The following is a 13,144-nucleotide window of genomic DNA, read 5'->3' as shown; positions in this document are numbered from 1 at the left end:
CAAAAATAAGTATAAAACCGAAGGCTGAAATGTTCCTTAGTTGACATTTTCCTAAAAGGTAAGGAAAATTTGCTTTTTTATTACCCAAGACAGTACTAGAGACTTGGGTCAAAGCTGGGCCAATACTGGCCTTTCTGCATTAAAAAAAGAGAAATCTACCACTTAATTAAAGTAATTAGTTACTTTATTTATTGAGGTATAACTGACGTACAACATTATCTTAGTTTCAGGTGCACAACATAATGCAGTCTACCATTTAAAATCTTTCTGAGTCAGTAACTGGATTCTTAATTTTTTTTTTTTTTTTGGCTGCGTTGGGTCTTCGTTGCTGGGCATGGGCTTTCTCTAGTTGTGGTGAGCGGGGGCTACTCCTCGTTGCAGTGCGCGGGCTTCTCATTGTGGTGCATTCTCTTGCTGCAGAGCACCGGCTCTAGGCACGTGGGCTTCAGTAGTTGCAGCACGTGGGCTCAGTAGTTGTGGCTCACAGGCTCTAGAGCGCAGGCTCAGTAGTTGTGGTGCATGGGCTTAGTTGCTCCATGGCATGTGGGATCTTCCCGGACCAGGGCTCAAACCCATGTCCCCTGCATTGGCAAGCAGATTCTCAACCACTGTGCCACCAGGGAAGTCCCAGTAACTGGATTCTTAAAGTAATTCCATTTTGAGAGACCAACTAAGCATCTTGGAAAACGAGGATAAACTAATCTGACAAGACCGAGAAAGAATTAGAGAAAACACACTAACTACAGAAATACTATAGGATGTAATGAACAAACATACCTCCTGGGCTGTGATCGGCATTCCTCCTCCCCACTGTCTGCCTCCTGTATAGACAGGAAAATGAGAAAAAAATAATTTAAAACCTGAGGTCTCATATCATAATACCAACAATGTAATTTTACTAAGTTTTACATGTAGGAATATCTCATTGATGCTGTGTACTTAAACTAAATTCTCTCCATAAAAAGTGACTTCAACCAACCCAGGGAGTTGATATATATCAACATAATTTATTCCTGGAGGAAACTTTCACAATAGTCTACAAATTTTTTTTAATAACAAAGTGCTCATAATTAAAAGAATTACCTCTGAAAACCAAATGAAGATGCTATGTTACTGTTATGTTACTTAAAATTAAAATGAGTGGGTATTCTGACTTTCACCAACAAATCTCATCAAGATGATCTATTAATGATTCTGATCCCCAAAGAACAACCCAAACAATGAACACCATTTTGCAAAGTGCTCATGATCACATCACCATCACCTTAATGGCTACTACTTATCGAGTATTTATAACATGCCAGGTGCCTTTCTCAACACTTTAAGTACATTGTCCAGCTTATTCCTGATAAACTCAGAAGGTTGACGGTACCCTAGTTTCACTGATTCTGACACATACACATAAATTGGGATAAATTTACAATCAACGTGACTAAAAAGCACTGAATCATAGTTTAATTGCAATATTTATTTTTTTTTAGTGGCACATAAAATAACTGAGGGTGTTATACTTATGGCAATTTAGGCTCAATGAAATATGAATATTTTACAGAAACTGAAATTCACAGAAAGGAAAGAAGTTAAGTTGCTAAAGGAAACTCATGTAGTAAAGCTAGAATTAAAACTGATAAAATACTGTCTCCCAACACATTGAAAAAGCATATCATTCACCCCTCCCTAACCTAGGTTAGGAATTATTATATGTTAAGATACTATACAGATCTTCATGGAGACACGAATAGCAACATGAAGGAAAAGTGAGAAAAGATGAGAGAATTAATGATGTTGAGGTGCTTTTTCTTTAAGTTTGCTCTCTGACATTTTATATTTGCACTCTGGTCACTTTTGCCCTATTTGGCAAACACAAAAATAGGAGGAGAAAAACAATCTCAAACAATACGTGTACTGTCTGCTGATAAGTCACCTACTTTTTCGAGTTTATGGAACCATCCCCATTCACCTCTACATCATTCTACCTCCATTCCTGGGCAGCCACGGCCAGCTCTATAACTTTTATTCCCATTTTATTTTCATTATCGATTTCAGGTATGCCCATTATCTTGCACAAAGGGAAGAAGACAGCAAAGATCCTACCCTCGGAGGGAGGACAGGGGAGCTGTCATGGTATATTACACTCTGCCGACAGGGGAAGTTTTAGGTTCAGAAGTATGCCCTTTAGGAAGTGAAAAGAATGGTGCTAAAATGAAAAGAACCAATCGTCTCTAGAGTCAATAGTCAGAACCTGGAAAGTTTGCAAGAATGAAAATGAGAAGACTCATAAGCAAAGATAAATGTTAGATTTTGGAGCCCAAGGGAACTGTAATAAATAGAAATGATTTCCTGGAATCTCATTTAACAAATAATGCTTCATTATTGTTATCAGTGGTTAATAGATCTCTACTTCTGATGTATTCTTCTCATTTTTTAATTGTATGAAAAATTATATGACAATAGATATATTTAAAATATATGTAAATTATGAGGCACAATAATAAAATGAATACCTGTGAACAACATTCTACTTAAAAGCTAGAATAGTACCAATACCTTTGCATTTACCTGTGTGCTTATTTCCTATCTCCCATTCTTATCCTTCTCCCAAGATGTGAGTACTATCTTGAATTTTTAAAAAATATTTATTTATTTATTTATTTGGCTGCACCGGGTCTTAGTTGCTGCACGTGGGATCTTCGTTGCCCCATGCGGGATCTTATGTTGCGGCATGCAGGATCTTTAGTTGTGGCATGCGGGATCTAGTTCCCTGACCAGGGATTGAACCCGGGCCCCCTGCATTGGGAGCGCAGAGTCTTAACCACTGGACCACCAGGGAAGTCCCACTATCTTGAATTTTAAGTTTATAATTTTCTTGCTTTCATTCTACTATAAAAAATTTCATACATACAGAAAAGTTGAAACATCTTATAGTGAACCTGTGTATCCACCGTCTGGATTCTACCAGTAACATTTTTTATATTTGCGTTATCACTTCTCTATTCATCTTTCTGCCTCACTGATCAATCCATCTTATTCTTCTGTTGCATTTCAAAGTAGTTTACAGTGTACTTGCCCTTAAATGCACATAATTAGAATTCGGTATTACAGTTCTTTTTTTTCTTTTAAGGTAAAATGTATATACAATGAAATAAATGCACAAATCTTAAGTGCACCATTCAATGAGTTTTGACAAATGTATGTATCTGTGTAACTCAAACTTTTATCAAGAAATGCAACATTTCTATCAGCTCAGAAATTTCTCTCATTTAACACCTGGCACCACCCACAACCTAGAGGCAGCCACTGTTCTTACTTTTCTTCCACCACAATTTTTTTCCATCAAAAATTAGTATATAGCATATGACTCCATTTAAATGGTTTCCCTGTTCACATAAACAGAATCATATAGTATGTACTCTTTTGTGTGTGGCTTCTTTCACTCAGCATAATGTTTTTGAGATTCATCTATGTTATTGTTATGTAAAAGGAGTTCATTCCTTTTTATCCCTGAGGATTCCATTGTATGACTATACCACAGTTTGTTTATTCATCTCCTATTGATATATATACCCAGGATGTTTGAGTTTTTGTCTATTATGAATAAAACTTTTACATGAGCATTCTTTGCCATTTTTTTGGTGGACATGTGCTTTTGGTTTTTTTTAGGTCATGGAACACATGCATGTGTAATTTTAGAGAAAATTACCAGGGCTTCCAAAGTGCTTATACCACTTTACATGCTTATCAACAATGTGTGAGAGTTGTAATTGAAAATTTTTTTCTCCTATAGTTACTGTTTTCTATGTCTTCAGAAACCTTTGCCTACCCTTTAGTCACAAAGATACTCTATAATATTTTCTTATTAAAACCTTTATGGTTTTATGTATAAGGTCTATGATCTATCCTGAATAAATATTTGTATGTGGTGTGAGATGGGGTAGAGGCTCTTTTTTTTTTCCCATATCGATTTCAAGTTTTCAAGCACATTTATTGAAAAGACTTTCCTTTCTCCATTGGATAACTTGGCTCCTTGTAAAAAATCAAATGACAGTGTAAGTGAGGTCTACTTCTGGGTTCTTTATTCTGTTCCATTGATCTACTTGTCATTCTTTATGTCAGTAGTATATCTTTATTACTATAGCTCATAGTAAGTTTTGAAGGAAATATAAATCCTTTAACTTGATTCTTATTTTTCAGGATACCTTTATCTTCTAGTAAGACATTTTATCTTGAAATCTACTTTATCTAATATTAACATAGCTACTCCAGACTTATGCTCACTGTTTGCAAGGTATATTTTTCAATCTCTTTATAACTTACAGAATGTCTTTTATAGACAGAATGTAGTTGGATCTTGCTTTATTTTACCCATTGTGACAATCTTTGCCTTTTAATTGTACTGGTTAGTCCATTAACATTTTTTTTTAAACATCTTTATTGGAGTATAATTGCTTTACAATGGTGTGTTAGTTTCTGCTTTATAACAAAGTGAATCAGTTATACATATACATATGTTCCCATATCTCTTCCCTCTTGCATCTCCCTCCCTCCCACCCTCCCTATCCCACCCCTCTAGGTGGTCACAAAGCACCGAGCTGATCTCCCTGTGCTATGCGGTTGCTTCCCACTAGCTATCTATTTTACGTTTGGTAGTGTACATATGTCCATGCCACTCTCTCACTTTGTCTCCATTAACATTTAATGTAATTACTGATATAGTTAGTAACATGGTAGAACCAAATCCATTTATTTTCTGTTTGTCCCCTATACCTTTATACCTCTGTTTCTCCTTTTCTGCCTTATTTTGTATTATTTGAATATTTTTTAGAATGTCATTTTAATTTACATATTGGTTCTTTGCATTATTTTTTATTCCACTATTAAAAAAATTACATGATGTCTATATTGTTAAACAATATATTATTTAGTTTTGATTGTCTGGGGGCTTTAAAAATTGTATTACACTTATGCAGTCTTCCCAATATGTTTATTATTTTTTTATTTTTAAATTTTTTTTCACACACACACACTGTATTTTATTTTTACACCAATATGTTTTTTAAAAACTAAATATTATGCTAATAAGATTCATCCACTTATTACCTATAGCTACAGTTCATTCATTTTTTTGCTGGGGTAAAAGACTGCATTATAGGAATATATCAAAGTTTACCCATTCTACTCAGATAGATTGGACTGTTCCAGTTTTTGGTGACATCAACCATGCTGCTATAACTTCCTTGCAATGTCTTTTGGTCTACATGCACAAGAGTGTCAATGGGATATACGTACACCTAGGAGTAGAAATGCAGAGTCACAGAATAACTAAAGGTACAAGTTTACCAGGTAGTGCCAAATTATTTCCTAAAGTAGTTGTGCCTATCTATACTCTCACCAGGAAGGAGTGAGAGTTTCAGTTGTTCTAAATCCTAGCCAACACTTGAAATCATCAGATGTTTTCTTTTTCTTTTTTGCCAATCTAGTGTTGTATGTATCTCACCATGGTCTTAATTTGCTGTGCCTTGACTGCTACTAAGGTTGAGTACCCTTTTAGATGTTTATGGGCTATTACTAACTTAATATCCTTTCCCTCATACATAAAATGAGCTGACCAAAAGGGATAATTCAAATTATTTTCAGCTTTTTTGGTAGATTTTTCTACCTATGAGAATTGTGATGAGAAATAAAAAGCAAAAATACCCTTGATGTTTCCTTAGAGGCCACAAACAGCTAAAAACAGTTACATCTACAGAGGTGAACTAACATCTATTTAACACTACTATGGGCCAGGTACTTTATATGTTATTTTATTTAATGTGCACTACAACCCTGTGCAGCTTGCTAAAGGTCACAATGCCAATAAATGCCACGTGGAGTCACGATCTGAACTCAGGTCTACATTTCTGCTATAACCAGCTGCCTCTTAACTAACAATCTGCATTTGGTACCTATACCCCGGGACAGTGGTTAGGAAGGGAACTGCAGAAAAAAGCATAACTTTTCTCATGGCTTATAATAAAGTAATATCCTTTGTCACCTTTCTTCTATGACTTCTACACTTTAAAATAGTGCCAAAGGAGTGGAAATTCCTTTGGCACACAAAAAAAGCAAGTCAGAGAAGTGTTTCTAACACAAGCACACTTATAATCTACTTAATACCCCAAATGACTTTTTTCTTTCTTTCTTAGATTAATATTACAATAGTCAGGCCAATGAATGATTTGCTTCCCTTTCATCTTACTTGGAAAAAGAGACTTAAAAAACAAAAACAAAAACAAAAACAACTCAGTATGTCAAGGCATTGTAGGCCTAAGGTAAAGTGGATTTTTTTTTTAATGAAGAAAGTGTTGATTATGCTTATTTCAATGGAATTCACTGCCCAAAATGCAAAGATACAACATTGTTTATTCAGCAAGATTAATTACCAGATAATACAGTTATCTTGAATAATGGCATTTAAATGGTAGCTAAAGGGAGAATGCTTACCATTCTATTGTAACAAGTGCCTACACCAGACCATATATAACCACCTACCTTGTCAAGTAACTTCACATATTGTTAGTTAAAAAAAAAAAAGAAAAAAGAAGAAAGAAATGCAAGTAATCAACATGCTCAGAACATTAGAAATCACAAGGAGAAAAGTGTAGAGATAAACATTAGTTTCTTCTTAGTAAATAGAATAATTTCTGATGTATAAGGAAAACTAATTAAATGATTAAATACATGTTTGTTGACTTTTAAAAAATATTCCAGAGTCCTATTGTTAAGTAGTTTTTATTTAAAGAATATAATTTCTTCTTGATGTTCTTAAGAAAAATTTGACCTATAAACAATATGGTGTGAGATTCTGAATGTGCATTTAATTTTAGGATATTCAGAAAACACTGACTCAAAAAGACACATGCACCCCAATGTTCATAGCAGCATTATTTACAATAGTCAAGATATGGAAGCAACCTAAGTGTCCATCAACAGATGAATGGATAAAGAAGATGTGGCATATATATACATACATACATATATATATAATGGAATATTACTCAGCCATAAAAAAGAATAAAATTCTGCCATTTGCAACAACATGGATGAACCTAGAGGGTATTATGCTCAGTGAAATAAGTTACAGAAAGACAAATGTTCTATGTTATCACTTATATGTGGAATCTAAAAAATAAAATAAACAAATGTTTGTAACAAAACAGAAACACACTCATAGAGAACAAACTGGTGGTTACCAGTGGAGGTGGGGGAAGGGGGTGGGTAAGACAGGGGTATGGGATTGAGAGATACAAACTACTATGCATAATAAGTAAAAAGGATATATTATACAGCACAGGGAAATATAGCCATTATTTTGTAATAACTTTAAATGAAGTATAATCTATAAAAATATTGAATCACTAATGTGGTACACCTGAAACTAATATAATATTGTAAATCAACTATACTTCAATTAAAAAATAAAATACATAATTTTAGGGTATTTGGGAACCATTAAGTATGAATTGAAAAATTAATGTGTTCTTATTAATCTACTTAATACCTGAGCATAAAAGTAGGTAACTAAGTAAAAGATGTTTGGAAAAAACATAAGCATCCAAGTCGTATTCGCTGAGAAGTAGGCTGGAAGTGCTGCCAGCCTTGAAAAACACCAGGCTAGGTAGGTGTTAAGCAATAATTTCCCAAGCTTTATTGTTGCAAGATTCTTTACACTTTCCATACACTCCAATCCAAGTGGACTCATTCATCAGTTTTCAAAAGCACCTATTAACTTCCTTTGTCTGTGCTGTTTCATCATCCTGGAAGGCCCCTCTCCCCTCTCCTATATCCTTCCCTAGCATTCAAAGCTGGTTTCAAAAGCCAGTAGTTCATGGTATTTCTTCTATCACTTTACTGATAGGCTGTCTGCCTCCCTCCAAACCTGACGGTCACTGTGCATGTTTCCTGTGGCACTACCGAGATCTGTTTCTGGGTTACCACTGGGTTCTTGTTTTATGTTCCATTATCAGACTGTAATCTGCCTTATTTTCCCTTTGCATCTCACTCTGTGTTTAGCACAATGCCCTATGTGCAGATGGAACTCGATAAAGAGTTGAATGAATGCGTGATTAGAGCAGTGAACTAAAACCATGTGAACACTTGGAGCTAATTGGCTGTGCATTCTCAGCTAGTGAGGACTATGCCAGTTATGTTTTCTCCTTAGCCGGTTAAAAGAATAGTTTTTGTTGCTCAGGAGTTAGCCTGTGACGAAGATCTGGAAGTAATACCTTAGGTTTTCCCTTTGGTTAAACAGACAGAATCATTCACTTGCTCTCATTTATATATTCTTTCACTCATTCAACACTAATTGACTACCTATTATGTGTTAGGTACTAGGCACCAGGAATTAAAATTAAGCAAAACTGCCCTTATCCTTGGATAGTTCACATTGTATTAGGGGAGACAGTTCCATAATATAATGATCTGTCATTTGGCTTACAGCAGAGGATATTCAAAATGCTATAGAAACAACAGAGGAGGAAACGACTAACTGGGGCTTGGATATGCTTCACAGAAGTTAATTTTCAGGCTGGGCTTGAATTAGTGGGTTTGTGTTGGATGGAAAATAGGAGGAAAGAGTATTTCAGGCAGAAGGGTTGGCAAAAGGAACAGAAAGAGGAGTAAGAGTCTGGACATTTAGGGAATGGTGAGCAGCTGTGAATTGCTGGAGCAAAGGTACGGGTTTTGCGGGTTAAGGCTATCAAGTAACATTGATGTTATGAGTCCATAAAGGTAGGAATATTAAGATAACAGTCCTATGATCACAAAAAGTGGTTGTGGATTATCCATTAACTGGACTTCAGATTATCCATCAGTCACTTCTGCCCCTGGGAGAAAATTAATACTGGGAGGTGTCTGTCAGACAGGGTAAAGTAATCTGGTAGTCTTCCTAAGAATGGACGTGAGCTTCGAAATCAGAAAAGCCCTACTTCTGGCTTTTGGAAGAAGCAAACGTGAAGAACACGGGCTTGAGGAGGAAGTAAAGGCACCATTTTGCCACTTGGTTACTGGTAAGAGAAGGCTTAGATTCTCTCCTAGAAACAAGAGACAAAGACGATGGTGATGGAACCAGCAGTTTGGGTTATCCATTGCTTAATAACAAACTACTAATTTATTATATTTCATGATTTCATGGGTCAGAAATTCAAGCAGTACTTAGCTAGGCAATTCTTCTGCTCCACATGGCATTGCTAAAGGTCAGTCAGTGCTACTCAGGTGGTATTTAGCTAGAAGATGGGCTAGTAGTCAGGGTCCAGGCAGCTTTACTCACATGTCTGACGTCTTAGCCTGGAAAACTGGAAAGCTGGGCTCAACTGGAAAGTCAACTAGAACGTCTATGGATTGGGCCTTCTCAAAGTCCATTGTGGCCTCAGAGTTGGTCTTTTCGCATGGGGGCTTAGAACTCCAAAAGGCTAGGCTCAGAGCTGGCACAGTGTCACTTCTGCCATGCTCTGTTGGTGTATTAAAGAAGTCTAGCCCAGATTCAAGGGGAGGGGAATTAGACACTATCTCTCAGTGGGAGAAACAGCAAAGAATCTGCAGCCATCTTTAATCAACTCTACCAATTCTGGTGACCAGCTAGTAAGTATGTAGGCAAAATGAACAGGATAGGAAAAAGGCTGTTAAAGATAGTTAATGAAGTAGAACTTCTAAAGACTAGGGCCATAGAGATATCCAGGAGAGTAAAGAATAAAGAAGACGATTCTTATGTCAGTACAAGATGCACTGAAGGCCATAGGGATACTTTTATAGGCTGGTGTCTATAATGAAGTGTCCTCCCATTTGGAAGGCTGAAGATCAGAAAGGACCTGCAAGTGTGGTCACACACACACTCTACTGTCCAGGACCAGAATGAATAACCTGGGCACTCACATCTGAGAAGCTGGTCTGTAAGAAGGTCAGACACCATCAAATCAGCAGTCCCAATATAATTTGACTTTGGTTTAAAGTCTAGCTTAAATTGAGGTGTATAGTACTTGCTGGTATTAGGAACCAAAACAGAGAGTCAATCTAGTCATATTTTAGAGAGATATAACATGCATTAAAGTAAAATAAGGAAGCCAGAATACAGTGCAATACTTATTACCGACATCAAAGCCACACCATGCTCTCATGACAGGGTTTAAGAAGCCCTAAATAAACTTTCTTGCCCATGATTTCAAGCAATAGACAACTTCTGTGAGACACCTACTACTTCTCAAGTGTTTCCTTTGAATTCCTTTCAAATACAAATATGTATGAAACACAGTTGGAATGGTTAATGAGGTACTTCCTCAGTGATGAGAAAACCAGCTTGATTAGAATATGACTTCAATAACTCTGTTTCTGAAGAACACCAAGTCTTTGGTCAACAGCTAGTTTAAGGGGTATCACAGTCCAGTCACTGCCCACTAGAAAACCCGAGCTCTGGGTGTAGAGCTGTTATTGGATGCCTTTTGTTTACAATCCTTATTCCACTTAAACATTTTATTTAATATATGTGACTTAACCCACCCACTTGCCATAATTAGAGAGTTGTTAGACTGTCTTTTCTATCACAGAGATCCAACTCCTTGAGGCTACTTGGTTTTAAAAAGCAACGAGTCTGAATCTGTCACATCTGACAAGCATGCAATATGGAAACTTCATAGGTCACTGGTTCTTAACTCTGGCTCCATTCAAAACCTTTTTAATAACAAAAATCTCCAGGCCTCAGGCCTACAGGCTTTTATTCTTTAGCTCTGAGGTGAAGCCAGTGGTGTGCTAGAGCCAATTGCTAGATTTTTAGGGATCTTACGAGACTCACATTGGTAGCTTGAAATTGGCCATGCTAGGAGTATTTACCAGGGAAATCAGCAAATGCTACAAAGCAGCCCTTACCCAGAAAACAGGTTTTTGAACATTTACCAGCACACCATGAGGTGTGGGGCCCAAGGATCTGCACATTTTAAAAGCTCCTGATAACTGACAAGCAGTTAAGATTGAAAACATTTGTCTTAAAGGTCTGGAAAAACATCAAAAAGCTCAGAGTACACAGAGCTACTACTCCTCCAGATAACTGTGCTAGGTGCCAGGGAGATCAGTGACGATAGGAACTCAGCTCTCCAGAAAGATCTTACGTCTCCCTTCCTAGACAGTAAGCTCTGTAAGAGCAGGACTATGTTTGTATAGTGGCAGTCATACAGAAGATGCTCAGTAGATATTAGATTAATTAATAAGTATTGCCCAAGGTATGGTAACCAGTAAGTGGCAAAATTAGGAATACACCTTAGGTTAACTCAGTATATCATGTGCCTCATCTCCATTCAATTATTGGTCAAATCCTTGGTTTGTCAATCCAAAATGAGTGCTTAAACATGGGGTAGAGAGCAAGCAGCATCCATCATAAGATAATAAGACTCTGCCTGTGTGCCACTCCATAATTTAAAGTCTTTTCATGACTATTATCTCATTTGAGCCAACCTAGGATAAATGCAGCACAGGTATGATTAATACTTATTTTTCAGCTGAAGAAACTGCCTCATGAAAGTGAGATAATTTGCTCAAAGTAACCTAAGAGTAAGGAGCAGTCAGGATTCTGTCTGGGAAGGGTGAATATACCTTCTACCGGAACAAACTGCTCCTCTTGCTTAAAGGAATACTCCAGGTACACCAATAGGGGCCTAAGACCTTGTCTTTATCTCCCTTCCAGATTCTGTTTCCTTCTATTAAAGTGAAATTCCACATCCTACTCTCTCAAGACCTCACACTTGGTCCATTTCCTTCATGGTAGCCTGAGGCCTCAATATGGACATATGGTCTTATGTTCAGCCAGGACATGGTGGTACAACTGTACTAATTGTTTACACACTGAAATAGTGAATGGTAAATAGTGGTTGCCTAGAGCCCCTCTGAATGTTTCACGATCCAGCAACAATCAGGTTAATGCCTGGCAGAGTAGAGGACCTCCAGGTCTTACTCCTGCCTATTCTGATTGGTTGATAGCTGTGCCATATTGCTAAATATCCTGAATATCACCTCTACCTATGGCAACATCTTTACTGTTCTCTAACCTTTGGTTTAAAATTCTTGACTCTGATCTTAGCTTCACCTTGGAGATAGTGCCTCTATAATCTGTTCTCTTGTTTGTGTGTCCTGCTAGCTACACCCCACTTGCTTAGCTTGGCTTCTGGTTTTATTACTGGTCCTCTGCTATACACGATTAGCATTCCTCCACAAGGAATTTAAACTATAAAAAGCATTGATAACACCTGGGGGAGGCTAAGTAAAATCCATGTATGAAGACTCTTTTAATATTAAATCTTTGAATTGTTTATGGATATAAAGAATTAGACTATGATCAACCAAAGTTTAAGTTGAAACATTATTCAGAAATAAGGTCAAAGAACACATGCAGAAGGGTAATGAAGCAACACTGATTACTTACCAAATATTACTAAACTAACAGCATGATTATTTTCAAATTTCCAGTCATTTTCAAACTAAGGAGTTGATAAATACCGTCACTGGTTCTGACCAAAAAGAAAATAGAATATTTAAAACAGATGTACTGCTGTCAGTTTTGATTAGGGGGAAATGCACTGCTATTTTGTTAATATTTATATTTAATTCTAGACAATTAGCTTTTCAGCCATCAACAGGGGAAAAGATAGAGGCAGGATGCTCAATATCTTTGAATGGCAAATAAATAATCAACATATTCATTTAGAGCTGCTAGAGTCCATCAGAGACACAAAGAAATACGAGATAGTACTATGCTCAAGGAGCTTATCTGCCTGAAGAGATAAGGCTGTTATATTTGAAAAGTTGATCCAACAAATACAGTGTAAATTTATGGCACAGGAAGTATATTGCATAGGAGTTCAGAAGTGAGAACACTGTGGGTACAGTGTTCACAGGAACAAGAGAGCTTTGAATCCAGTCTTGAAGGAACAGGAAGATCTGAAGAGGCACAGAGGCTGACAGAGCATTTGAGACACGAACAAAAAGGAAAGGACAGTGGGAATATGTCTGACACACTGGGGTGGTGGTGAACTGACCAGTTGAGTTGAAACCCAGGGCTTGCCTTGAGGTAAGCTGCAAAGATAAGTTGCAGAGGGCAGGGGTCTAGACCTGATCCTAGGGGGAAGCC

General features: G+C 36.9%; 1 protein-coding gene across 4 annotated transcripts in view; it reads right to left on the bottom strand.

The window, feature by feature from the left end:
• SSH2 (slingshot protein phosphatase 2) overlaps positions 1-13,144 on the bottom strand; it is a 238,218-nt gene that overhangs the window by 137,564 nt on the left and 87,510 nt on the right. For all 4 annotated transcript variants that reach the window (XM_061175653.1, XM_061175656.1, XM_061175655.1 and 1 more), the window contains one exon: positions 778-821. In XM_061175653.1, coding sequence (XP_061031636.1) covers positions 778-821 — 44 coding nt within the window. Of the gene's footprint in view, positions 1-777; positions 822-13,144 lie in introns of those variants that run through there.

Source organism: Eubalaena glacialis, chromosome 19 (genome assembly GCF_028564815.1).
Source record: "Eubalaena glacialis isolate mEubGla1 chromosome 19, mEubGla1.1.hap2.+ XY, whole genome shotgun sequence".
In the NCBI taxonomy this organism is placed as follows: domain Eukaryota; kingdom Metazoa; phylum Chordata; class Mammalia; order Artiodactyla; family Balaenidae; genus Eubalaena; species Eubalaena glacialis.
This window is presented reverse-complemented; position numbering and strand designations above follow the sequence as displayed.